The sequence below is a fragment of the Lampris incognitus genome, chromosome 8, assembly GCF_029633865.1.
Source record: "Lampris incognitus isolate fLamInc1 chromosome 8, fLamInc1.hap2, whole genome shotgun sequence".
Lineage (NCBI taxonomy): Eukaryota > Metazoa > Chordata > Actinopteri > Lampriformes > Lampridae > Lampris > Lampris incognitus.
Genome location: NC_079218.1, coordinates 7132988 through 7159639, shown reverse-complemented (window position 1 = coordinate 7159639; position 26652 = coordinate 7132988). Strand labels below are relative to the sequence as shown.

At 50.2% G+C, this 26652-nt stretch overlaps 1 protein-coding gene across 1 annotated transcript; it reads left to right on the top strand.

Moving 5' to 3' along the window:
- Positions 1 to 1939: 1939 nt before the first annotated feature.
- On the top strand, positions 1940 to 25821 carry b3gat1b (beta-1,3-glucuronyltransferase 1 (glucuronosyltransferase P) b). The gene is made up of 7 exons (XM_056285060.1): positions 1940 to 1989; positions 15368 to 15437; positions 19182 to 19324; positions 19684 to 20195; positions 20357 to 20653; positions 20966 to 21067; positions 25301 to 25821. Exons 3-6 carry the CDS (start codon positions 19213 to 19215, stop codon positions 21050 to 21052), a joined length of 1008 nt encoding a protein of 335 aa, XP_056141035.1. The 5' UTR covers positions 1940 to 1989; positions 15368 to 15437; positions 19182 to 19212; the 3' UTR covers positions 21053 to 21067; positions 25301 to 25821.
- The last annotated feature ends 831 nt before the right edge of the window (positions 25822 to 26652 follow it).

Below are 26652 nucleotides of genomic sequence, written 5' to 3'. Positions count from 1 at the left end.
TGCAAGACACTGACACGTTATATCACGTGTTTCTTCCATCCGTTATCTGAACCGCTTCTCCTGCTCTCAGGGTCGCAGGGACGCTGGAGCCTATCCCAGCAGTCATTGGGCGGTAGGCGGGGAGACACCCTGGACAGGCCGCCAGGCCATCACAGGGCCCATACACACCTGAGGACAATGTAGTACGGCCTATTCAGCTGACCTACATGTCTTTGGATTGTGGGAGGAAACCGGAGCCCCCGGAGGAAACCCACACAGACACGGGGAGAACATGCAAACTCCACACAGAGGACGACCCGGGACGACCCACCAAGGTTGGACTACCCCGGGGCTCGAACCCAGGACCTTCTTGCTGTGAGGCGACTGCACTAACCACTGCGCCACCGTGCCGTCTTTTTTACGATGTAAAAAAGAAAGAAGAAGAAATGTCCAGGTAGCATAACGTAGGACCTTCCTGTTTGTTGCAGCGGATGTTTAAAACCGACAACTTGCTTTGGTATTATTTTTAACTTTTGACATTTACCATCCATCATTCTCTCCCATTAGTCATCATGATTCAGTCAAATGAACTTTCATTATTTGACTTTTTTTTTTTTTATCCTGTTGAGGAAACAATTCTGCCAAATACCCGTCGGCAATTTAGAATACAAGAAAGCATAACTGGATTATTCATGGAGCAATGTCAAAATGGGCACGCTGGAAATGAAAAATAATGACAAAGCAGAGAAGGTTTGAGATCATTAAAGTTTCCATCCATTAACCAAACCGCTGATCCTGCTCTCCGGGTCGCGGGGACGCTGGAGCCTATCCAAGCAGTCACTGGGCGGCAGAGTGGGAGACACCCTGGACGGGCCGCCAGGCCACCACAGGGCCGACACGCACATCATTCACATCACACATCGTTAAAGTTTCTCTGTTTTTAATTTGAGGCCGTAAATGAGTCCAAAAGCCTCCGACAGTCATGTCAGCTTGTACGAAAGACTGCTCCGATACCCTCCGGGTGATGCGTCACATGATCACCCGAAGGTGAAATCGTGCCGTTCCAGTTGTGAGAAGTGCCACGTTTTACCGGCTGAAGTACAGGGCAGCTTTGGTCTTGACAAGCTCAGAAGGTCAAAGACACAACGTGATTCCCGGTAACAGCCCTGAAAGTCTTGGCATTCTGTCCGGTGCCGACAGTACCTCCCGTTTCCTGCTTCATAACCTATATCGGCATGTACCGCCGGATCAGATCCGTGTGCTGTCTCCGTGCGGCCTTTTCTCCAGCTCTTTAAATCACAGACTTATTTTCTGCGTCATCCAAACACCCCTCGAGACTCAAGAAACCCATTCACGGAGCGCACCCTTTTCATGCCGCTCGCCCGGAAATGAAAGCGAAATGAATAGAGATGCTCCCTACTATCTTGGACATGTGACTGGCCTCGCATAAACAGCCCCAATGTTGTGCGCGGCTGTCTCAATATTTTGAACTCCTGCTTCGTCCCCGAGGCAGAATTCCATTGGTGGAGCTGTGACATTTTTAATGCGATTTATCCCATTGTCCTGGGTCCCCCGGCCATGCCTGCCCCTCGGCCCCGTCCCCTTGCCGTCAGCTTTGACAATCCCGGCCTTTGTTTTAGCAATGAGTAGCGGCATTCTTTCAGAGGGATGACCTCCTCTGTCTCTACAGGGGCTGGCTCTGACAACGCGACCCTGCATGAGGATTGGATAGCGCCCACCGGACGCTGTCACCCAACTGGCTAGTCGTCTCACCCCCCCCCCCACACCCCGCAGTGTTTCTTCTGGTTTGTGGTCAAAACACTCTCTCCTTCACCGGGACGAGAACTTGATGGATCCCTCAGATCACGCTAGCTGACACCTCAAGGCCCATCATCATCACCATCACCATCATAATCATTACCCTTGTCATCATCATCATCATCATCATCATCATCATCAACACAGCTCAACTGGACTAGGCTGAGAAAAAATACGTCTTCTGTCCTCTCTGTGAGTATGAATCTCTTGGTTTCGATGACAGCTATTACTGTTGTGGTTATTAGACGAACACTTCCTGGTCGTTCAGCAGGAACGGGAGGCTGAACTCTTGACATCAGAAACGCTTCACTCCCATGCTGCACACCATGCACACCGATGAGCCGCAGCACTGGGAGCAAGTGAAAGGCACTGCGGTGAGCTACTGTTTCGGCAAGGCTAAACCTTTTAATCCCGGCGCACAATTCCCACATCTCGGGCCAGTGGCAGCAGATGAGGCTGTTAAACTAGATTTAACAGCTGTACATCGTTCTGTAAGATGGATGCTGTCTTTCACGACACGCCTCGTGCAGAAGTCACCATCGCGAATTAACGACGGCTGTCGAGATGCAGACGGCTGTAGTGAGGATTTAATGGGGAAAATAACGGCACACTGTTATGCCAGGTTCCTGTTAAGATCCCTGTACAGTGAATTTGCTAGCGCCAAAGGTGGTGTTTCTGTCACTCGATGCAAATAAATTACCTGTGGAGAAAAGGAACAGTGGGCGAACATGTGATTTGTTGATTGTTGTTCTGATGAATATTGCATACGGCGTGCAGTATCCTCAGCTGCACTGAGTATTTGCTTTGCCCTTGAGTTTCTAACCACGTGGTCTACGTTGTAAGGATGCTAACAACACTGCAAAGGTGCAGTGACAGGTGTTGCAGAAAGTCATCGCTGCTGTGATGGATGGCATACAAACATAGCGTGTACTGGACTGTGGTCCTGCTCAGTGCTCGCCGGGATTGTTGCCATCGAGAAGCTCTCATCAGCTTGCCCTCGGTTTGTGTCTACCTCAGCTCCTACCCAGACCCCGGTATTTAACCGTCATTAAATAATTAGAAAGGATTTCACAGTTGAGAAAGGATTTAAAAGATGCCTTCTGAGAGGTCTGATATCAGACGAGGCCTATTTATAGTTTAGACGAGCTCCCCTGCAACTTTTTAAACGCCTGATAAGAAGCTTATTCTCTTGAAGCGCTAACTGGGTTTGGCATCTTCTGCCTTGTTTCCTCCACCTCTCTCTGAGCGAGTCAGGGTCCGTCGGTGTTCAGCACTGGGCTGACGTGTCTGCAGTCGGTAATGCCAGACCCCGAGTTCGTTTGGCTTGTTATAGCCTCGTCCCAGAAGCTGTGTGTATGTGTTAGACTTGTTAACGTTGGGTCTTCGTCCATCTTTTTTCAGTTTTCGGGTCCAGTGGTACAGGGCAAGGCAATTCAAAATGCCACATACCGTCTTCCTGTCTGTTGCAACAGCAATGCCTAGAGGGCCAGCCAAGTACTGTGCATGAACGTACTGTTGTTTGATATAAAACATTTCTAAATGCTGTGGAAATACCAAATAAATTGACAGTTTTGCATCTTTTGGGGGTGGCAGGGTTTTTTTTATCTAATTATGTCAAGCATATATCGTTGTGTGTGTGCACCCCGGGGCTGCAAAATGTATTAATTGTGTTTTGACCGGTAAAGGTCAAATTGAATTTCTTCCAGAGCTTCCATATCATGAAATCGCTGTTGCCAGGCAGAGTTTTATGACTGCATGGAAAAGTGCTGCGCGCACCATGCGGACAGAAATGAATCCATTCACCACTTTGTTTATGAAACTCAAAAATATAACTGTTCCAAGCGTCCAAGTCTGAAATAACTTATTACATATGTATTTAGCTTAACCATCACTTCATATTGTGAGGTGGAAGTATGGCTCTTAGGGTGCAGACCAGTGGCGGCTGGCCAGTACAGAGTGCTGGGGCGCCGCCCCCCTTCAGATATCAAGAGATGAAAATCTACTTAAACATGTTAAATATAATTTAGTTGTATGATGCAAATAATGATGAAATAAAAGTGTTGTCAGTCTGTGAGCTCCTGTCAGCAGCATTAAATAAGGGTTCAAATGGTGTTTGGTTGATTTCTGTCTGAGTACATATACTTCCTGGGCCAAACCATACCTTATGTAAGCCCTCAAACTTGTGGCGAGCAGGTGACCCGAGGCTGCTGTCTGATTGGCTTCTTCAGGTTTTCCATGGGGGCGCAGGTCTGTGTCGCCCCAGACACTCCCACTTTTACTGGCATTGTGTTGTTTTAATGTTTTTTTGATCTACTGTGATTGGACGATTCTCGTGGCTGTCAATCATGTTCACACCCGACACCACGTCTCGTCTCGACTGTCAATCATCCACCGTCTACGAACCCTGATAACATCTATAGGCCGCATCGTCCTTCTTAATAAATCTGTGACTGTGTGGACATTAAAGCAGCTGTCAGGTGTGCTGTGCCAAGGTAAATTGCCCCCCCCCCCAAAAAAAATGTTTAGCACCAGCCGCCACTGGTGCAGACCAACAACCCATGTTGGCATTTCAAATAGATGCTGGACTCAAGGGATGTTTAAGTTAGCTTGTCCAGCGCCCCCCCCCCCCCGCCCCTGCAGAGGTCATTAATACACCTTCAGTATTAAAAGACTTGCGTGGCCACTGGATGAGTTGGTGTGGCACAATTCTCGTTCTGTGTCCAAGCCCAGATAAAGATAACCTGTGAAAAATCTGCTTTCAGTCAAATCTCAGGCATTTCGGTTCATGCCAAAGATTTCGGCCTCGAACATTGTTCCTGCGGGCCGTAGCCAAGATAATGGAGAAGGTCGGCGTGTAACCCAGTAACATCTTCCCAGTAAACCCAGAAGCACAAAACTGGTTAGAAACACGTAGCGTTTGATTCTATTCTGTTCTTTTACATTTTCTGTTTAAACTAACGAGAGCGAGTAATGAATCCGGTGCGCTCCTGGTCGACTGAGTTGGGGTCCGTGCGGAACCACCCCAATTCTGAAGACCGACCCGAAATAGAAGCACGGGGAAAGTTGAAGGGAAGTGAACTATATGGGGTAGGGGAGGCAAAAATGCCCCGACGCCAGGGAAGATGTCCGCTGATTATATTTTTCATTTCAGGGCAGGAAGTTGTTTAATGGCACTGTGGATGTGTTTTCTCCTGCCCTGCTGGTAAGACATGAAACTAATGAACCTTGGTAGATGTTCTGATGCAGATTATAAGAGCAGCCCGATGTGGAAATCTATATTCAGCTTGTGAATGATGCTAAAAGTGATGGCTCCTCTTTCCTCAAAGCAGCAGTTTGATCTTGACTCTGTAAGCTGACAGCGTGCTCTCGCTGTCGGCGGCTAGCGATGTAGTCCTGGTGTGGGGTTTGGGTCTTACTGTGAGACCTGTGGATTAGAGTCATGATGCTCTAATGACGCCACCCATCCACCCATTATCCAAACCGCTTATCCTGCCCTCAGGGTCGCGGGGATGCTGGAGCCTATCCCAGCAGTCACTGGGCGGCACACGGGGAGACACCCTGGACAGGCCGCCAGGCCATCACGGTTTTTTTGGGGGGGGGGGTTCTAATTTTTTTCTCCCTTTTTCTCCCCAATAGTATCCGGGCCAATTACCCCACTCTTCTGAGCCGCCCCGGTCGCTGCTCCACCCCCTCTGCCGATCCGGGGAGGGCTGCAGACTACCACATGCCTCCTCCCATACACGTGGAGTCACCGGCCGTTTCTTTTCACCTGACAGTGAGGAGTTTCACCAGGGGGATGTAGCGCGTGGGAGGATCACCCTATTCCCCCCAGTCCCCCCCCCGAACAGGCGCCCCAACCCACCAGAGGAGGCGCTAGTGCAGTGACCAGGACACATACCCACATCCGGCTTCCCACCAGCAGACACGGCCAATTGTAGGGGACGCCCGACCAAGCAGGAGGTAACACGGGGATTCGAACCGGCGACCCCCGTGTTGGTAGGCAACGGAATAGACCGCCATGCCACCCCGGAGCCCAGAGCAACTGGATTTTGCAGAATCAGAAGCAGAATCAGCACACTTTATTCACCCCCGAGGGGGAAAGTGGGTAATTTTGACTCTGTAAGCTGACAGCGAAGACCAGAGTGATGGAGATGGTACCAATATGGAGAGCCGGGGGAATAAGGGAGAGAAGGGGAAGTCAGTCTACGTAAAGCCCTCGTCTGGCCAGCGTTGTCACACGGAGCTGAAAGCTGGGCAGTGGAGCAAGCGGCGGCAGACAGGATCGAGGCCGCAGAGATGTGGCTTTATCGTAGGGTGCTTCGAATGAGTCGGACACAGAAACGAACGAAAGCGAGCATCCTTAATGAACCAGGGACAACAAGAGGACTAATGGCGCACGTAATGAAAAAGGAGAGCTATCGTTCTTCGGGGCCACACGTGTCGTCCAGGTGGAAGTAAATGAACAAAGACAGCGATTTTGGGAACCACACCAGGGGGGGGGCGACCAAAAAGGCAGTATCTGATGACGTCAGAGAACGGCTTGGTCTGAAACTGTCGGAGGCGACAAGACCAGCTCGGGACCGAGAGGACCGGAGGAGACTTGTCTGGCAAGCACGTCATCCCGATGGTGCTGGCAACCCTCGCTAACGAGGAGGCCCTGGAGAGGAAGCTGACAGACTGCTTTCGCTGTCGTTAGCTAACGATGTGGTTTCGGTGTGTGTGTGTGTGTGTGTGTGTGTGTGTGTGTGTAATGGCGGTGGTTTGATTCCTACTGTAAGACCTGTAGATTAGAGTCCTGGTGCTCTAATGACTCAAGTTTTTGAGTTGTTTTTTTTTTAAATTTTCTGAGTTTTTGGACTTTGGACTTTCATTCCTCAACTGATCTGATTCAGGCAGCGCAGTGGGGGGGTGGGGGGTGGGCTTACACGCTCAATCAGTTTCCCACTGGCAGAATGGTTGAGCGATGGCTTAATTATATACTAAAATAATACTCAGCAGTTATAGGAAAGTATCTCAAGGTTTTTTAATATTCTAACGCGTGAGAGATATTAAGCCCAAGCGATGGCAGCACTGCTAAACGTGTTAATAATGTGTCGCTGGAAACAAGAAGAGTTTTTCTGTTGACGAATTTATCAGGCCTACGTGACTAATGAACGTGACGGTTGGAAGTCACGAAGAAAGACGACGTTGACCGGTCACGTAAAATGTGCTGCATCCTTTAGTCAAGTGATTTTTTTTATTTTTTGATTTAAAATGATCCTTTTTATGGCAGGGAGAAGCAACGATTCAGCGGCACGGTGGCGCGGTGGTTAGCGCGGTCGCCTCACAGCAGGAAGGCGCTGGGTTCGAGCCCCGGGGTCGTCCAACCTTGGGGGTCGTCCTCTGTGTGGAGTTTGCACGTTCTCCCCGTGTCTACGTGGGTTTCCTCCGGGGGCTCCGGTGTCCTCCCACAGTCCAAAGACGTGCAGGTCAGGTGACTCGGCCGTACTAGATGGTCCCTAGGTGTGAATGTGTGTGTTGTGATGGCCTGGCGGCCTGCCGGGAGCATCCCGGCCACCCTGAGAGCAGGGTCGGCGGTTCGGTCAGTGGCTGGGTGGGTGGATGGTTTAAAGAACGTGATGATGTTGATAGCAGGGGGAAGCAACGACTCACACACTGTTCAGCGACGGTTTGTATGTCCGTGCCAGAGGGGCAACGTCAGCTCACAGCCTCTTAAGCAGCCGATAAAATCCTACCGCACATCAGGCGGGGCTTGTTCTCGCGCAGCAGATACCGTTTCAAATGACCTGTGATGGACCGTCATTAGAAAGAAAGAAGACGAAAAGTCAGCTGGAACAGGGACGGCAGCGGTAATTAGGGGGCCCCTCTACGAACCCCTGCTTAGCGTGGGCTCTCAGCCCCCCCCCGTGTTAGGGGGTCCCTCTACGAACCCCTACTGCGCATGGGCTCTCAGCCCCCCCCCCGTGTTAGGGGGTTCCCTCTACGAACCCCTACTGAGCATGGGCTCTCAGCCCCCCCCCCGTGTTAGGGGGTCCCTCTATGAACCCCTACTGAGCGTGGGCTCTCAGCCCCCCCCCGTGTTAGGGGGTCCCTCTACGAACCCCTGCTGAGCGTGGGCTCTCAGCCCCCCCCGTGTTAGGGGGCCCCTCTATGAACCCCTGCTGAGTGTGGGCTCTCAGCCCCCCCCCGTGTTAGGGGGCCCCTCTACGAACCCCTGCTGAGCGTGGGCTCTCAGCCCCCCCCCTGTGTTAGGGGGTCCCTCTACGAACCCCTGCTGAGCGTGGGCTCTCAGCCCCCCCCCGTGTTAGGGGGTCCCTCTATGAACCCCTGCTGAGCGTGGGCTCTCAGCCCCCCCCCCCCGTGTTAGGGGGTCCCTCTACGAACCCCTACTGAGCATGGGCTCTCAGCCCCCCCCCGTGTTAGGGGGCCCCTCTACAAACCCCTACTGAGCATGGGCTCTCAGCCCCCCCCCCCCGTGTTAGGGGGCCCCTCTACGAACCCCTACTGTGCGTGGGCTCTCAGCCCCCCCGTGTTAGGGGGTCCCTCTACGAACCCCTGCTGAGCGTAGGTTCTCAGCCCCCCCGTGTTAGGGGGTTCCCTCTACGAACCCCTACTGAGCATGGGCTCTCAGCCCCCCCCCCCCGTGTTAGGGGGTCCCTCTATGAACCCCTACTGAGCGTGGGCTCTCAGCCCCCCCCCGTGTTAGGGGGTCCCTCTACGAACCCCTGCTGAGCGTGGGCTCTCAGCCCCCCCCGTGTTAGGGGGCCCCTCTATGAACCCCTGCTGAGTGTGGGCTCTCAGCCCCCCCCCGTGTTAGGGGGCCCCTCTACGAACCCCTGCTGAGCGTGGGCTCTCAGCCCCCCCCCTGTGTTAGGGGGTCCCTCTACGAACCCCTGCTGAGCGTGGGCTCTCAGCCCCCCCCCGTGTTAGGGGGTCCCTCTATGAACCCCTGCTGAGCGTGGGCTCTCAGCCCCCCCCCCCCCGTGTTAGGGGGTCCCTCTACGAACCCCTACTGAGCATGGGCTCTCAGCCCCCCCCCCGTGTTAGGGGGCCCCTCTACAAACCCCTACTGAGCATGGGCTCTCAGCCCCCCCCCCGTGTTAGGGGGCCCCTCTACGAACCCCTACTGTGCGTGGGCTCTCAGCCCCCCCGTGTTAGGGGGTCCCTCTACGAACCCCTGCTGAGCGTAGGTTCTCAGCCCCCCCGTGTTAGGGGGTCCCTCTACGAACCCCTGCTGAGCGTGGGCTCTCAGCCCCCCCCCCCGTGTTAGGGGGCCCCTCTACGAACCCCTACTGAGCGTGGGCTCTCAGCCCCCCCCCGTGTTAGGGGGTCCCTCTACGAACCCCTACTGAGCGTGGGCTCTCAGCCCCCCCCCCGTGTTAGGGGGTCCCTCTATGAACCCCTGCTGAGCGTGGGCTCTCAGCCCCCCCCATGTTAGGGGGTTCCCTCTACGAACCCCTACTGAGCGTGGGCTCTCAGCCCCCCCGTGTTAGGGGGGTCCCTCTACGAACCCCTACTGAGCGTGGGCTCTCAGCCCCCCCCATGTTAGGGGGTCCCTCTATGAACCCCTACTTAGCGTGGGCTCTCAGCCCCCCCCCCGTGTTAGGGGGTCCCTCTACGAACCCCTGCTGAGCGTGGGCTCTCAGCCCCCCCCCTGTGTTAGGGGGTCCCTCTACGAACCCCTGCTGAGCGTGGGCTCTCAGCCCCCCCCCGTGTTAGGGGGTCCCTCTATGAACCCCTGCTGAGCGTGGGCTCTCAGCCCCCCCCCCCCGTGTTAGGGGGTCCCTCTACGAACCCCTACTGAGCATGGGCTCTCAGCCCCCCCCCCGTGTTAGGGGGCCCCTCTACAAACCCCTACTGAGCATGGGCTCTCAGCCCCCCCCCCCGTGTTAGGGGGCCCCTCTACGAACCCCTACTGTGCGTGGGCTCTCAGCCCCCCCGTGTTAGGGGGTCCCTCTACGAACCCCTGCTGAGCGTAGGTTCTCAGCCCCCCCGTGTTAGGGGGTCCCTCTACGAACCCCTGCTGAGCGTGGGCTCTCAGCCCCCCCCCCCGTGTTAGGGGGCCCCTCTACGAACCCCTACTGAGCGTGGGCTCTCAGCCCCCCCCCGTGTTAGGGGGTCCCTCTACGAACCCCTACTGAGCGTGGGCTCTCAGCCCCCCCCCCGTGTTAGGGGGTCCCTCTATGAACCCCTGCTGAGCGTGGGCTCTCAGCCCCCCCCATGTTAGGGGGTTCCCTCTACGAACCCCTACTGAGCGTGGGCTCTCAGCCCCCCCGTGTTAGGGGGGTCCCTCTACGAACCCCTACTGAGCGTGGGCTCTCAGCCCCCCCCATGTTAGGGGGTCCCTCTATGAACCCCTACTTAGCGTGGGCTCTCAGCCCCCCCCCGTGTTAGGGGGTCCCTCTACGAACCCCTGCTGAGCGTGGGCTCTCAGCCCCCCCCCGTGTTAGGGGGTCCCTCTACGAACCCCTACTGAGCGTGGGCTCTCAGCCCCCCCCCCGTGTTAGGGGGGTCCCTCTACGAACCCCTGCTGAGCGTGGGCTCTCAGCCCCCCCCCCCCGTGTTAGGGGGTCCCTCTACGAACCCCTGCTGAGCGTGGGCTCTCAGCCCCCCCCTCCCCGTGCGCGTCCCATTACCACCATTAAAGCTTGACAGGGGCGGAAAGTAGCGAGGCTGTCTTAGGCCCACTTTGATTTAACACAAGTAACGAACTAACAAACAAAAAAAATGCAATGGGCGTCCGGGTGGCCTAGCGGTCTCATCTGTTGCCTACCAACACGGGGATCGCCGGTTCGAATCCCCGTGTTACCTCCGGCTTGGTCGGGCGTCCCTATAGACACAATTGGCCGTGTCTGCGGGTGGGAAGCCAGATCGCTGCACTAGTGCCTCCTCTGGTCGGTCAGGGTGCCGGGGGGGGGGACGCGCTACGTCCCCCTGGTGAAACTCCTCACGGTCAGGGGAAAAGAAGCGGCTGGCGACTCCACGTGTATGGGAGGAGGCGTGTGGTAGTCTGCAGCCCTCCCCGGATCGGCAGAGGGGGTGGAGCAGCGACCCGGACGGCCTTGGAAGATGGGGTACCAAGAATGTATGTTCAGTCTAACCCAACTACTAGTCTCAAGCGAAGCCCAGTGTAATGTAAGCTGTTGCTGGTCGTTTCTGCGGAGTGTCTCGCGGTGCTGTTGTGACCAAACACGCAAAGCGAGAGTCTGCGAGGCGGCCCACCCGCCCGCCCGCCCGCCCGGCACCAGCACAGGGGTCCGTTTAATTATTCCCTACAGTCACCACAGTTTTAGTTGAGTATGAAATACGGCCCACGGTGCCGCCCTGTGGTTGCACTCATCGCAGCGGGGAAATCATTATCACCGGCGTGCCATGAAACCGAGGCCTGGGTCCGGGTTTGATTGACAGGTATAATTGTGTTCCATAGCAGCAAACCAGCCCAGTCCCAGTCCTCCGCTGCACGGTGTTTACTCGGAGCTCTGCAGCTTCAACAATCAGCACAAAGTCTCACATCCACAGCCACTCCTGCTAGCAAGTCTGCTCCTTGGCCCTTTCTACCTTTCCTCTAAATCCGTGCCGGGTTTCAGACAAGTCTCCGCCTGGGGGACGAGGCGGCGCAGGGGATTAGCGTCTCTGACTCTGTGTTTGTAAATGAAGCTTACACATAAGCTTGTATATCTTGCTTACTGTTGTGTCACTTGTGCGACTACTACTTGCAGCTATTTTGTGCCCCTTTTCTACTGCGTGGTGCTGGTACCGGCTCGACTCGACTCTGCTGGCTTTTTTTGGTTTTCCATTGGACAGAAATTAGGGGCAGTAGCTGGACCAGGTACTTTTTTTGGTACCACCTCCATCGAGTTTCCAAGTGAGCGGAGCCCATACTAAAAGGTGACATGAAAATACCACTATCCATCCATCCATCCATTATCTTAACCGCTCATCCTGCTCTCAGGGTCGCGGGGATGCTGGAGCCTATCCTAGCAGGCATTGGGCGGCAGGCGGGGAGACACACTGGCCAGGCCATCACAGGGCCAACACACACACATTCATTCATTCATTCATTCCTAGAGACAATTTAGTACGGCCGAGTCACCTGACCTACATGTCTTTGGACTGTGGGAGGAAACCCACACAGACACGGGGAGAACATGCAAACTCCACACAGAGGACGACCCGGGACGACCCCCAAGGTTGGACTACCCTGGGGCTCGAACCCAGGACCTTCTTGCTGTGAGGCGACCACGCTAACCACCGCATCACCGTGCGACCCCACCACTATAAATAAATAAATAAAATAAAATTTCAATATAAATAAATATAAATATAGGTATATCTATTTACATTTATTTAAATATAAATAAAATCTTATAAAATAAATGAATAAAAACAAATAAAATATAAACATATTTAAAAATATAAACAGAAACATGAAATTATAAAAATATAAATATAAACAAAAATATAAATAAATATAAATATGTATATTTGTTTAAATATAAATCAAATTATGTAAAATGAATACAGATAAAAATATAAAAAAAATAAAAATAAAATGTATTTGTATTTATTTAGATATAAATAAAATCTGACCATTGGTCGGTCAGAGAGAAACGGAACGGCTCTGTTTATAACCAGGAAATGCCAAAGCCAGTCTTATGAAACTTATAGTTGATAATATTTGTAAAAAAAAAAAGTATTTGTTGTCAGCAAATCTCTTAGTGCCACTAATATTGTTCATGTGAAGCACACATTTAGAGTTGGTCTTGTAGGTTTTTTTGAAAATAAACCACTCGTGTGGGGCGCTGGTAGACAAGGGAGGAAGAACTAGTCCACACACCCACAAATGACCAGGGGGGCTTCGGCCTGAGGGGATGCCATCTGCAGTGGAAAACCAAATCCCAAAAAGTAGAGTGGAATAGAGTAGAGTCGAGCTGAGCCGTACCATGCAGTGGAAAAGGGGCGTTGGTGAGGGTATTGTGGATGCTGCAAACGTCGCACGGCCTAAAAGTGGGGACGCGGAGGGATTCGAGGCAGAGGAAGTGGATGTTTGTTGGCCTGAGACGCAATGCAGACTGTTGATATCTGCAGCATCGCGGCTAAAAGCGAGACCCCTGTAAGACCCTTCCTGATGTGATAATTAGCCTTTTGATCTCGCACGCCGGGGTTGAGCCTCTTTAATCAAGGATTAATTACAGCTCCGCGGTTGTGATTAAGAAGTGCAGGATTGGCCTGTTTGAAGGGGACTCTTGAAGGCCGGGCGACGGCGGCTGCTCGGGCTTTGCATTCGGCATTTCACGCTGCAGATTAAAGACAGGGATATTGTACCGCCGTTATGAATGACCAATAGGACCATCTCGGAATCTCACACACACACACACACAGACACACACAGAGCTTTTGTGACTGATGAGTGTATTTACCTTCGCTGGTTCTGCTAGGGGAACCTTGTAATTGCTATCCGTCAGCCATTAAAACGTGTATGGCTGGCAGCACTGACAAAGGCACTGACAAAGGAACTGACAAAGGAAGAGCCAGGCAAGCTCTCCTTGGCTGTGTGAATTTGCCTTCAACCCGAGCAAATAAGACAGATGAAATTCGTGCATGCAAGTGGTTTTAATTTTTGCATAAATACACAAATAGCAATAGTTGCAGCATCTGATATACACACATATATGTATAAAACTTTGTCAAAAGAAACACTCAATGGTAGGGAAAGTGCTCAACAAATAAGGAGCAAAATAATCCATTATGGCATGAAACAGGCTTGTACTGTCTCATAAAGAATTTACTTGAATCACTGGATTTTATATACTATATATACATATATATATATATATATACACACACACACACACACACACACACACACACACATATATATATATATATACACTACCGTTCAAAAGTTTGGGATCACCCAAACAATTTCGTGTTTTCCATGAAAAGTCACACTTATTCACCACCATATGTTGTGAAATGAATAGAAAATAGAGTCAAGACATTGACAAGGTTAGAAATAATGATTTGTATTTGAAATAAGATTTTTTTTACATCAAACTTTGCTTTCGTCAAAGAATCCTCCATTTGCAGCAATTACAGCATTGCAGACCTTTGGCATTCTAGCTGTTAATTTGTTGAGGTAATCTGGAGAAATTGCACCCCACGCTTCCAGAAGCAGCTCCCACAAGTTGGATTGGTTGGATGGGCACTTCTTTGAGCAGATTGAGTTTCTGGAGCATCACATTTGTGGGGTCAATTAAACGCTCAAAATGGCCAGAAAAAGAGAACTTTCATCTGAAACTCGACAGTCTATTCTTGTTCTTAGAAATGAAGGCTATTCCATGCGAGAAATTGCTAAGAAATTGAAGATTTCCTACACCGGTGTGTACTACTCCCTTCAGAGGACAGCACAAACAGGCTCTAACAGGTACTATTTAATGAAGATGCCAGTTGGGGACCTGTGAGGCGTCTGTTTCTCAAACTAGAGACTCTAATGTACTTATCTTCTTGCTCAGTTGTGCAACGCGGCCTCCCACTTCTTTTTCTACTCTGGTTAGAGCTGCTTCTGGAAGCGTGGGGTGCAATTTCTCCAGATTACCTCAACAAATTAACAGCTAGAATGCCAAAGGTCTGCAATGCTGTAATTGCTGCAAATGGAGGATTCTTTGACGAACGCAAAGTTTGATGTAAAAAAAATCTTATTTCAAATACAAATCATTATTTCTAACCTTGTCAATGTCTTGACTCTATTTTCTATTCATTTCACAACATATGGTGGTGAATAAGTGTGGCTTTTCATGGAAAACACAAAATTGTTTGGGTGATCCCAAACTTTTGAACGGTAGTGTATATATATATCCATCCATCCATCCATCCATCCATTATCCAAGCCGCTTGTCCCAATCGGGGTCGCGGGATGCTGGAGCCTATCCCAGCAGTCCCTGGGCGGCAGGCAGGGAGACACCCTGGACAGGCCGCCAGGCCATCACGGGGTTGACACATTCACACCCAGGGACAGTTTAGTATGGCCGATTCACCTGACCTACATGTCTTTATGTGATGTGTTAATTTGAGGTGTTAACTGTGTTAATGTGTTAATTGGAGGTGGGCGGCACAGTGGCGCAGCGCGGTCGCCTCACAGCAAGAAGGTCCTGGGTTCGAGCCCCGGGGTAGTCCAACCTTGGGGGTCGTCCTCTGTGTGGAGTTTGCATGTTCTCCCCGTGTCAGCGTGGGTTTATAAAACAATTTTTAGCTATCCTTAGCTAACGGAAGATTGTCCCTAGGTGTGAATGTGTGTGTGGGCCCTGTGTGGTGGCCTGGCGGCCTGTCCAGGGTGTCTCCCCGCCTGCCGCCCAGTGACTGCTGGGATAGGCTCCAGCATCCCCGTGACCCTGAGAGCAGGATGAAGCGGTATAGATGGATGGATGGATAATGTTGATATGTGTAAAGCCTCCGAGAACAACATCACATGTCCGTATAGAAACACAAAGCTAACTTCTCAGACTGGTATTCAGACTATGAGGCACAGTGAAATGTGATAATCATGTGTGCTCTGTGTTCCTCTCCGCAGGGATGACGGACTAACCGGGGTTCAGCAGCGGAGACGCTCACTTGACTGACGATGGGTGTAGGCTATAAATGTGGGTAAGACGCTGAGCAGTTTCGTGCCTCTTCAGTGCAGTACTTTGAACTTATAACCCCGCCCGGAACAATTTGGAGTTGGTTTCTATTACTACCGCTGTCCACAGGTAGTAAACGGCCTTGAGTCTGAACACCGCCAGTTCAATGCTGACTCACCGCCCGGCCAAACCAACGCATCGCCGACACTACCCGAGGAATGCTCTCTGTATTGTTGCAGCAGGCTTTCAGACGAGACAAAAAGAGGAGCTGAGAGCATTTTCTGACCTATTTTCTCGCGCGCAATGGCTGCGGCAGGCAGCGGCGATGCCTTGACAAAACGCCTGCCTGCGGCGTGCGCCTGGCAGCTGCGCGGCTCCTCAGTGGAAAGCCTCCAGATGAGATTCAACAATACAAATCACACAGTAACACAATGACGGGCCATTAGACGAAGGAAACCAAAGGACCGGCTCCTCCATTCACTGGTGAAGAAGAGATGCTAAATATAACTCTGAAGTGGACAACCGCTCTCTAAAGCATGGCCAAACTCGTCTCGTATAAGCCAAGTCAGTTTTAGTTGTGTAGCCCCCAATATGACAAATTACAAACTGGCCTCAAGGGGCTTTACAGCAACACAACATCCTGCCCTTAGACCCTCGCATCGGATAAGGAACAGCCCCCTAAAAAAAAACCTTTAACGGGGAGAAAAAAGCTCAGAGAGAGCAACAGAGGAGGGATCTCCCTCCCAAGATGCACAACGTGCAATGATGTTGTGTTTACACAATTCACACAATACAACACTAAATGAGGATAACAGAATTATAAAAATTATGAAGAATAGGAAGTATAAGGTTTGACCCCGGATGCTTTGAATGGCACTGGCTATCTGCTGATAATAATAATAATAATAATAATAATAATGACATCACAATCTTATGGGACATGCCAGTACAGACAGATCGTGAGATAAAGGCCAGCAGACCACACATCGTCATCAAGAACAAAAAAGATATAAGCTGCCTCCTCATCGACATGGCCATCCCGACTGAAAGGAGCACCTCAGTAAAAGTAACTGAAAAACAATCCAAGTATAGAAGGCCTTGAAATCCAGACTGAACGAATGAGGGGGATGAAAACCACAACAATACCAGTAGTGATAGGAGCCCTGGGACTTGTAAAAGAAGGGATGGAGAAATACACCCAACGGATCCCGCCGGGTAACATCAGAATACAAGAAATACAGAAGATGGCACTACTGGGAACACCTCATATCCTAAGGAAGGCACTATCCATCAAATAGACTTCTACCTCATTCTAACCCAGACCCAAGGAATGGACCCGCCCGCTTGTTATATTGGATTATGGCATGAAGTTAAAGGACATTTGTATAATAATAATAATGATTATCATCATCATCATCATCATAATAACCATCATAATAATAGCATTGCACTTTGTTAAAACAAATTCACTAATCGCTTCACCATCAAGAAAAGGAACTTGTTAATTAAAAAAAGAGAAAAAGACTGGGTATCCGGGTGGCATGGCGGTCTATCCCATTGCCTACCAACACGGGGATCGCAGGTTCGAATCCCCGTGTTACCTCCGGCTTAGTCGGGCGTCCCTACAGACACAGTTGGCCGTGTCTGCGGGTGGGAAGCCGGATGTGGGTATGTGTCCTGGTCGCTGCACTAGCGCCTCCTCTGGTCGGTCAGGGTGCCGGGGGGGGATAGTGTGATCCTCCCATGCGCTACATCCCCCTGCTGAAACTCCTCACTGTCAGGTGAAAAGAAGCGGCTGGCGACTCCACATGTATGGGAGGAGGCATGTGGTAGTCTGCAGCCCTCCCCGGATCAGCAGAGGGGGTGGAGCAGAGACCGGGACGGCTCGGAAGAATTGGGTAATTGGCCAAGTACAATTGGGGACAAAAGGGGGGGGGGTCCAAAAAGACTAAAACCGTGAGTAAAACATCCAGAAATTAAGGATAAAGAATTTGGGATAGGCATAATTTTAGAAGTAGGTGTGTATTTCACAAGCCTGGTTTCTGTAGGGCCGAAATGTCCCAGCCAGAGGCTCTGGCGGCACACAGCATGGCGGCCCTTCGACTCGAGCTTCGGCTGTGAGCGTCTCAGGATACAGCCAAAGGGCTGATAAATGTAGTCAGGAGCTGATTTCACACTTGCCTTAAGAAGACTGTATTATCTGGAAATTTATTCATTTTTTTAATGAGCTCGCGGGACGTTCAAAGAGGCTACAGCTGAGACTGAGGTTTTCCTCACTGCTACACTATTGTTATGTACTATTTGCATCATTTCAGTTTTTGATCATTGATACCGTGCTCATTTCTCAGTTACACCTGTGCAGGTGTGACTGGATGTGCTCTTGGGCAGTAACAGTGGCTAAACCGCATCTCACGATGATTCAAGTTGTCATTTAATTGCTGTTAATGTAAATGAGAAACACGGCGACTATTTACGGGCTGTCGATCATATTCTCCCTGAAGCACGGTGAAGAGTTGCAGTAGTCAGGTGGAGAAGATTTACTTTTCATTGGAAACATCAAACTCCTCGCCGGAGGAGGAATAAAGTCAGGATGTCAAGTCAAGTCAAGTCGGTTTTATTTGTGTAGCTCAATATCACAAACTACAAATTCACCTCAGTGGGCTTTACAGCAACACCACATCCCGTCCTTTGACCCTCTCATCGGCTAAGGAACAACTCCCTAAAAAAAAACTACAGGGGTCAGAAGACTTGGACTCGAGTCAGAAACTTGACAGTGGAAAAAGACACGCAGCTCGACTGTGACTTCAACACCAGTGACTCGTAACTTCACTTAGACTCGAGCCTTCTGACTCGAGACACTTGAGACCTTGTCCAAGACCAAACGCAAAATGCTTTTTAAAGAAGTTCCAGTTTGAATCAATCCATGACAAGTACACGTTTTAAAACAAGCATTCACGATTTGCATAAATTCAGTGCGTTAACACACCTGTTGTTGAACTTCTGAAATGGCATTACATTTAACGAAGAGCACATAATGACCCATTTGGGACTTTGAACTCAAAGCTTAGGACTTGACTTGGGACTTGAGTGCCAACACTCGAGACTTACTTGTGACTTGGAAAACGAGGAGTTGGTCCCACCTCTGTCTGTGAGCATCATGAAAGAGGTTTCAGACTTACGCAGGCGATGCAAACCTTAGCGGTTTTTTATTTATTTATTGTTGTAAAGCAAGATATCAGTGAATCAAGAACAACTTTTTGGGTGGAAGTTCTAAGATTGGTTGTTACATTGACATCCTCTGATTTGCAACTTTTAGCAACAGTTGTTTGTATAATTAATGTTCATTGGATTCTTCACTGTTGTTTTATTCAGTATCTCCACAAGCGTCCAGAGCTGCTTTGTGTTAAGTAACATTAAAGAGGCATCCTGGACGTACAGTCATCTCTTGCACTCTCAGTCATGGTTTTCTATTGCAGTGTCTCCCAACCCAGTCCTCAAGGAACCCCTATCCTGCAGATTTTCTTTGCAACCCTGAATAGGTACCTGTTCGTAGTTATTCAACCAATCATCAATGAATTATGTCAGATGTTGCACACCTTGCATAATTAAGTGCTGTGAGATGATTGGTCGAGTAAGTACAAGCAGGGCTACCTATGCGGGGTTACAATGAAAATCTGCAGGATAGGGGGTCTTTGAGGACTGGATTGGGAAACACTGTTCTATTGGATACCAATGCAGTCATTAACCAGGTGATGTGTCCTACAGGTAACAACATGGCACAGGTTTGACCCCGGAGATGCCGAAGAGACGAGACATCCTAGCCGTTGTGTTGATTGTGTTGCCCTGGACACTACTCATCACTGTTTGGCATCAAAGTGCCATCACCCCCCTGCTCGCTATTCGAAAGGGTAAAAAAAGAAATCGCTCCTCGTCCTCTTCCAGTTGGCTTCATCTGATGCTTTGTCTTAGATGTGAAACACCTCATGAGCCTGAAGGCTTCTAATCCATAATTCACAACCTCACAATAGCTGTAGTACTGTCTGCGTAGGTTCGGGGGGGAGATGCAAACCCTCCAAAATTGATCGTGAGTGAATGCATCTGAAAATACTTTCGGAGAAATTGTCAGTCAGACTGATTTGATGAAAAGAAATACAAAATGGCCCATGTAATCACATTACTTGTCAGACAAAGAAAATGTGGACAAGAAACACACAGCTCACATCACACGCAGGCTGTAACACATGACTCCCAATTTTCCTGGTTCTAGATGACAGTCATGCCAGTCGCTCCAACTCCAGGAACACCTTTGCCCTCAAGGAGTCCTGCTCCCAGCAGAACCGGGACATCGTGGAGGTGGTGCGCACTGAGTATGTCTACAGCCGGCCTCCGCCCTGGTCGGACGTGCTGCCTACAATCCATGTCATCACCCCCACCTACAGCCGGCCGGTGCAGAAGGCGGAGCTGACACGTTTGGCCAACACGTTTCTCCACGTCCCCAACCTGCACTGGATCCTGGTGGAAGACTCTCAGAGGAGGACCTCACTCGTTAGCCAGCTCCTCAAGGACTCGGGCCTCAACTACACCCATCTCAACGTGGAGACCCCCAGGAACTACAAAGTGCGGGGGGACACCAGAGACCCCCGAATACCAAGGGGAACCATGCAAAGAAACCTGGCCCTGCGCTGGCTCCGGGAGACCTTCAGCGTCAACAACAGCCAGCCAGGGATCGTCTACTTTGCAGATGACGACAACACGTACAGCCTTGAATTGTTTGAGGAGGTGAGGCGTGGGGCACCCTCCGTAGACTTTTACACAAAGGAAAATAGGAATGGCTGTTGACATTCATTCTATGCAAACATTCCTGTAGACATGTCTGTAAAAGATAGAGAAAACGTCTGACCAGGATTAAATCTCTCTCTCTCTCGCTCTCTCTCTCACAGATGCGTTTCACCAGAAAGGTGTCTGTGTGGCCTGTGGCCTTTGTGGGTGGCCTACGTTACGAGTCCCCCAAAGTGAACACCCTGGGCAAGGTGTTCGGGTGGAAGACTGTGTTCGACCCACACCGGCCCTTCGCCATCGACATGGCGGGGTTTGCGGTGAACCTGCATCTCATTCTCTATAAACCTCAGGCTTATTTCAAGCTGCGCGGCGTGAAGGGAGGATATCAGGAGAGCAGCTTACTGAAGGAGCTTGTCACTCTCAACGACTTGGAGCCCAAGGCGGCAAACTGCACTAAGGTGAGCTGTGGGTTTAAGCTTTCTAATAAAAGACCCTCCAATGGTCAAAGAGCATCCAGCAGCATATGTAAGCATGCATCAGAAAGCATGTGGTAAGATCCTCGGCCGTCATCACAATTTGTTCTCAAAGTCTGTAAACTGTCAGATTATCGACAACACTCACACACCCAACAGTTCATTTCAAACATATCTATCACCAAGCAGCATCTACATGCCGGATTTATGACTAGCCGTTTTTTTTTTATATTTCATACCGTTCAGGCGTATTTTCATTGCTCTCCCCATCCCCCCACCACCACTTTTGTCTCCAAGGTATTAGTATGGCACACAAGGACGGAGAAGCCCGTGTTGGTGAATGAGGGCAAGAAAGGATTTACAGACTCTAATGTGGAGATATGAGGGCCACCAACATTGGTAATAACAGAGACACAGTTCTGCATGTGACTCTGATCCTATAGCACAGTAATCAGTAATTATCTGTGTGTGTGTGTGTGTGTGTGTGTGTGTGTGTGTGTGGGAGGGGGTATTGTCACCTTGTCGTGGTGGAGAAGCTTGCGTGGTCCTGAGATCCCGAGAGCAATGTCATCTGGAGCTATGCTCCTGGTAAGGTCACCCATGGTGGTAAGGTCGAGGGGGAAGTCCCTTACAAAGAGAAATTTGACCAAGACCTCAATGGTGGAACAACTAGAGGATGATGGCTGACTTTAGGGGAGCATCACAACGGCTGGGAAGGCGGATGAAGGCTGCAGCAGAAATGGGCCCCCAGTCATCTTGGACTGCATGCCACTTGATCCTGACCCAGATCTGTCAACGACCATGTGGTGGCTGTCTGTGCAGCAGTCTCTCCACGTTAAACAAAGTCACGCACAGGCATCCTCCATAAAGGGAATCCACCCTAACATTCTGGATTAAGTCCTATGGCGACCGGCAAGTGGCAACGGGGGCAGGAATGTGAGATCTGGAAGCCCCTAGTAATGAGTCGGCAACTCAGGCAGTGGGTGCTAGGTTCAGTCACTGGGCTCTTGAAATGAGATAGAAAGATCCCTTCAGTAGCTGCACCCACAACTGAGCAGCCCTCTTTAGGATCCAATCTGCTCACCCCACCTGGGGTAGGGGCTAAAAAAGGTGCCCTAAAAATAGCCTGCCTCAAACTTCCTGACTGGATTACTGCATCTAGAGGGATCACCACATGCTGTCAGAAACAAAGAAACATGAACTTTGGAGCCTGGAATGTGCACACACTGATGGATAGTGCAAGTGACAGACCGGAGAGAAGAACCGTGATCATCGCTAGAGAACTGAAGAGATGCCGGATTGACATAGCTGCCCTTTCTGAAACCCAACAGGCAGACGAAAGAAAACTGAAGGAGGAGAAGGGTGGCTACACTTTCTTCAGGAAAGGAAAAACTGGTGATGAGCCAGGGATCCATGGTGTTGGATTTGACATCAGGAACCAGATTATCATTCACCTGTCTGAACTTCCTGTGGGAATCAGTGAGCGTCTCATGACCATCTGTCTGGTGCTTGCCAACAACCAAATGGCAACAATTGTGAGTGCCTATACCCCTACTTTAGACTCCGAAGAGGAAGTAAAAGAGACCTTCTACGCCTGCTTAGATGAGACACTGTCAAGAATCCCCCAAGGAGGATAAGATTATTCTCCTAGGAGACTTCAGCACCAGGGTCGGCCGAGATCAACACCTCTGGAAGGGCACTATAGGAAAGGAAGGCATCGGGAACATCAACTCCAATGACATTCTGCTTCTTAGCAAATGTACTCAGTATGACCTCAACATCACTAACACTCTGTTTTGCCAGAAAAACAAATTTAAGGCATCTTGGAGACACCCCCGCTCCAAACAGTGGCATCTCCGTGACTATGTCATTGTACGAACCAGAGACCACCATGACGTGAACATCACAAGGGCCTTGATCGATGCAGATGACTGCTGGATAGCTCATCGCCTCATCCGCTCCATGATGTCCATCAAATTCAAGAGAAAGAGGAGGGTCCAAAAGAAGCCGATCCGGCCAAGACTGAACCTCGGAAGCCTGAATGAAACTGCCACCCAGCAGCGACTTCAGGCCTCTCTTGGGGAAACCCTCCAACAAGATTATCCTGATGACATTGAGCAGCACTGGAGCCTGCTCAGGTCCACCATCCTCGACACTTGCAAAACCACCCCTGGGTACAAGTCCAGAAAACTCCAGGACAGGTTTGATGAGAATGACACAGCAATAGAACAGCTCATCTCCAAGAAAAGGAGGGCCTTTTGTGCCTGGCAAAATTATGCGGCCTGCAAGGCTAAAAGAGTGGCTCACTCCAGACCTGAGGTGGACATCCAGAGATGGGTGACGGAGCTTAAGAACTCTTGGTGGATGGAAAAGGCTCTGGAAATCCAGCAACTGGCTGACACCAGAGGCTTTTTCAGTGTTACTAAGGCAGTCTACGGTCCAAGCAACCATGGCTTAAACCCCCTGCGCTCAAAGGATAGGCAGGAGCTGTTGAAGGACGAGTCCATTAACGCCCAATAGAAGGAGCACTTCCAGGAACTCCTCAACTGCAACAGCACAGCTGAACCAGATATTGCCAGCCACATTCCACAGAGTCCCATCAGAGAAGACATTTGGGAACCTCTCACCATGACAGTGGTTCAAGATGCCATCAGGAGCCTTAAGAACAACAAGGTCGCCGGTCCAGATGGGATCCCAGCTGAGAGCTTAAAGGAAGGTGGACTAGAGCTCCTGTACCACATCCACGCCCTCCTCCTCAAGGTCTGGGAAAAAGAAGAACTTCCCTCAGAGTTCAGGTATGCTCTAATAGTGGCCATATTGAAGAAAGGGGACAAGCCGGAATGTGGAAATTACAGGGGCATCTCACTCCTGCCAACAACAGGCAAAGTCCTCACTCACATCCTCCCAAACCGACTGCTAAAACTGGCTGAGGCAAGTATTCCCAGAATGTCAGTGTGGCTTCCGCCCATCCAGAGGTACAGCAGACTTGGTATTTACAGCACGCCAACTACAGGAAAAATGCCGTGAACAAAGGCAGCCTTTGTACATGGCTTTCATAGACCTGACAAAGGCCTTTGACTCAGTAGACCGCCAGGCTCTGTGGGGTATCCTATCAAGATATGGCTTCCTTGACAAATACATCAGAATATTGAGGCTTCTACATGATGGCATTTCAGACACAGAGCTCAGCAACAGCAGCTCTGAGTCAGAGCCCTTTACTGTGGAAATGGGTCAAACAGGGATACGTCATTGCACCCACCCTTTTTGCCATCTTTAATGCCACCATACTCCACCTCATTGGCAAAGAGCTGCTACGGGGAATCCCAATCCTATACAGAACTGACAGCAGGCTCTTCAACCTTAATAGGTTCAAGGCCAAGAGCAAAATCTGCGACACCACCATCATGGAGCTTCAGTATGCAGACGACAATGCCATTGCAGTACATTCCGCAGAAGACCTCCAGGACATTCTGAATGTCTTTGCCAAAGTATACAGAGCCCTGGGTCTAGCATTAAACATCAAGAAGACCCAGGTCCTATAGCAGCCTCCACCCAACCAGCCATGTATTCAGCCCACCATAAAAGTGGACAACAAAATTATTGAATATGTTGATCACGTCCCCTACCACAGTAGCCTTCTCCCCTCAAAAGCTGATATCGACTCTGAGGTCAACCATCACCTGAGTTGTGCCAGTGGCGCTTATGCCAGACTCAGGAAAAGAGTCTTTGAAGACCGAGACCTTAGGGCCCAAACAAAACTCCTGGTCTACAGAGCTGTTGTTCTCCCCACCCTGCTGTATGGAGCAGAGTCATTGACCACCTACAGCAGGCACCTGAGAGCCCTAGAACATTACCACCAAAGATCCTTACGAAAGAGCCTGATAATCAGCTGGAAGGACAGACGCACCAACATCAGCGTTTTGGAAGAAGCCAACATTACTAGCATCACCACCACAATAATGCAGCACCAACTCCAATGGACAGGCCATGTCATCCACATGTCTAACACACATCTCCCCAAACAGATCCTGTACTCCCAGCTGAAGGAAGGTCAATGACCTCCTGGCAAGCAAAAGAAACGTTTCAAGGACAATATCAAGACCAGTCTGAAGAAGTTCAACATCACATTGAGCAACTGGAAACACATTGCACTGGATAGGCACTCCTGGAAGAAATCCGTGCAGGAAGGAGCTGCACGTCATGAAATTGAACGCCACTTCGCTGCAGAGAAAATGCAACAGCACCGCAAGGAGAGAGAGAGAAAAAGGCTCAACCACCACCACTTTCCTCTGTCCACACTGCACCAAGGTATGTGGATTACGGCTCGGCCTCTACAGCCATCTGAAGACCCACAAACAGACAACCCAACTGAGAGGACAGCCATACTCACTTCGAGTGACCGCCAATGAAGATGATGGTGGTGTGTGTGTGTGTATGTGTGTGTATGTATATGTAGGAGGGGGTATAAAACCAATATAGGATGAAATTTGGCCTTTTGCTGTTCCTAAATCAAACAAGCCACTTCTCTGGGTTTTTAAAAAAAAAATATATATAACATCTTTATTACCAATTAAGTATTGTTTGTCAGCTATGACTCTTCTCATTAAATGCTTTATCGTCTTTTTTTCCAAGGGAGGGATTTCATGCTGGAGTTCAAACTGGATTTAAACTACCCACAAGTTCTACACAGGAGCAATCGGTCAGGTCGGTAGCGTTTTACAGCACAGCGGCTGACTTCACCACCAGTCGGGAACGAAGACGAAACCACAGGGTGGCACATAGCAAGGTGCTTGTGGCTGTGGCGTATCAAAGCACAGACGAGGCTCTGCACCGCCGGCAGCACTGACTGATGTGACACACTGGCAGGCTGTTGCCAGAAAGAGCTTGCCTGTCGGGGTCTCTCCACGGAGCCGAGACAAAAGGACCCCGGGGCAATTTAAACTACAGGAAGAGATGGCACAGCAAGTAATAAAAGAGCCCCCTCAACCCAGACCACACCAGCCAACCATCCAATCAGCACTTAAATAGGCTCCTTTTGTTTTGAACTGCACCGCCTGTCTGGGCACAGGGCTGCCCAGAGGAATAAAAGGAATAAAGCGGCCCTTGTCTTGAATGAGTCAGCATTGACTGACAGACTGCACTGAGAGGGTATGAACCCCTCCCCATCACACACACACACACACACACTCTAAATGTATGACACTGTGCTAGTTAGATAGCATCCCAACCCAGCACTAATTAGGAGTCCTGTATCTCCTAAACATGCATACTCACGCGTGCTGTCACAGAGCGCACAAAATCCACACAAATGCACACACACACACACACTGAAATACAGGGAGCTATTATTTACTACAGCATCACGCCCTTACTGTAATATTCACTTTTAATTCACCTTTATATTTATTTTCTTGCCCCCTGTTGAACTATGACACCATTTAACACTACTGAGTTCCCTCAGGATTTTTTTGTGTCAGCCGAGCCACTCGGTCACTTGATCGAGCCTTCGGAAGAGAGATTCGGGTCTTTACGCCAGACTTTTGTTTCTGAGAAACTGGCACCAACTACCTGTTAGCGGTCAGCAGCAATGCCAGCGCAAGTCAGTAAGCTATGAAAGCATTGTTCCCCAAACTGCTTCCCCAAAGTTCTGTCAAAACAGTTCCAGTCGTTTGTTCTCTTGTATTACTCCTCCTGAAGGATGAACGAGTTGCAAGCAATTTTCAGGGTGTGGTTTTCACACCCCATCGACTTGCACTTGCATTGTTTTACCAATGATAACAGCATCTGGTAACAACATCTTAGACTCTGGAGGAGTTGTGAATGTCCTTGGAGGGGGTTTGGTCCGTTTTCACTACGATAGTTTCCTCCGTAGGGTGTCTGGGCTCAGCCTTAGAGATAGGGTGAGGAGCTCGGACATCCGGGGGGAGCTCGGAGTAGAGCCGCTGCTCCTTCGCATCGACAGGAGCCAGTTGAGGTGGTTCGGG

What these genes read in the sequence shown, in the direction of transcription:
- b3gat1b (XM_056285060.1), top strand. Translation starts at nt 19,213, where the DNA reads ATGCCGAAGAGACGAGACATCCTAGCCGTTGTGTTGATTGTGTTGCCC. An exon ending in CCTGCTCGCTATTCGAAAGG is followed by an intron (nt 19,325 to 19,683) that starts GTAAAAAAAGAA and finishes TCCTGGTTCTAG; the next exon opens with ATGACAGTCATGCCAGTCGC. An exon ending in AGGCGGCAAACTGCACTAAG is followed by an intron (nt 20,654 to 20,965) that starts GTGAGCTGTGGG and finishes TTTGTCTCCAAG; the next exon opens with GTATTAGTATGGCACACAAG.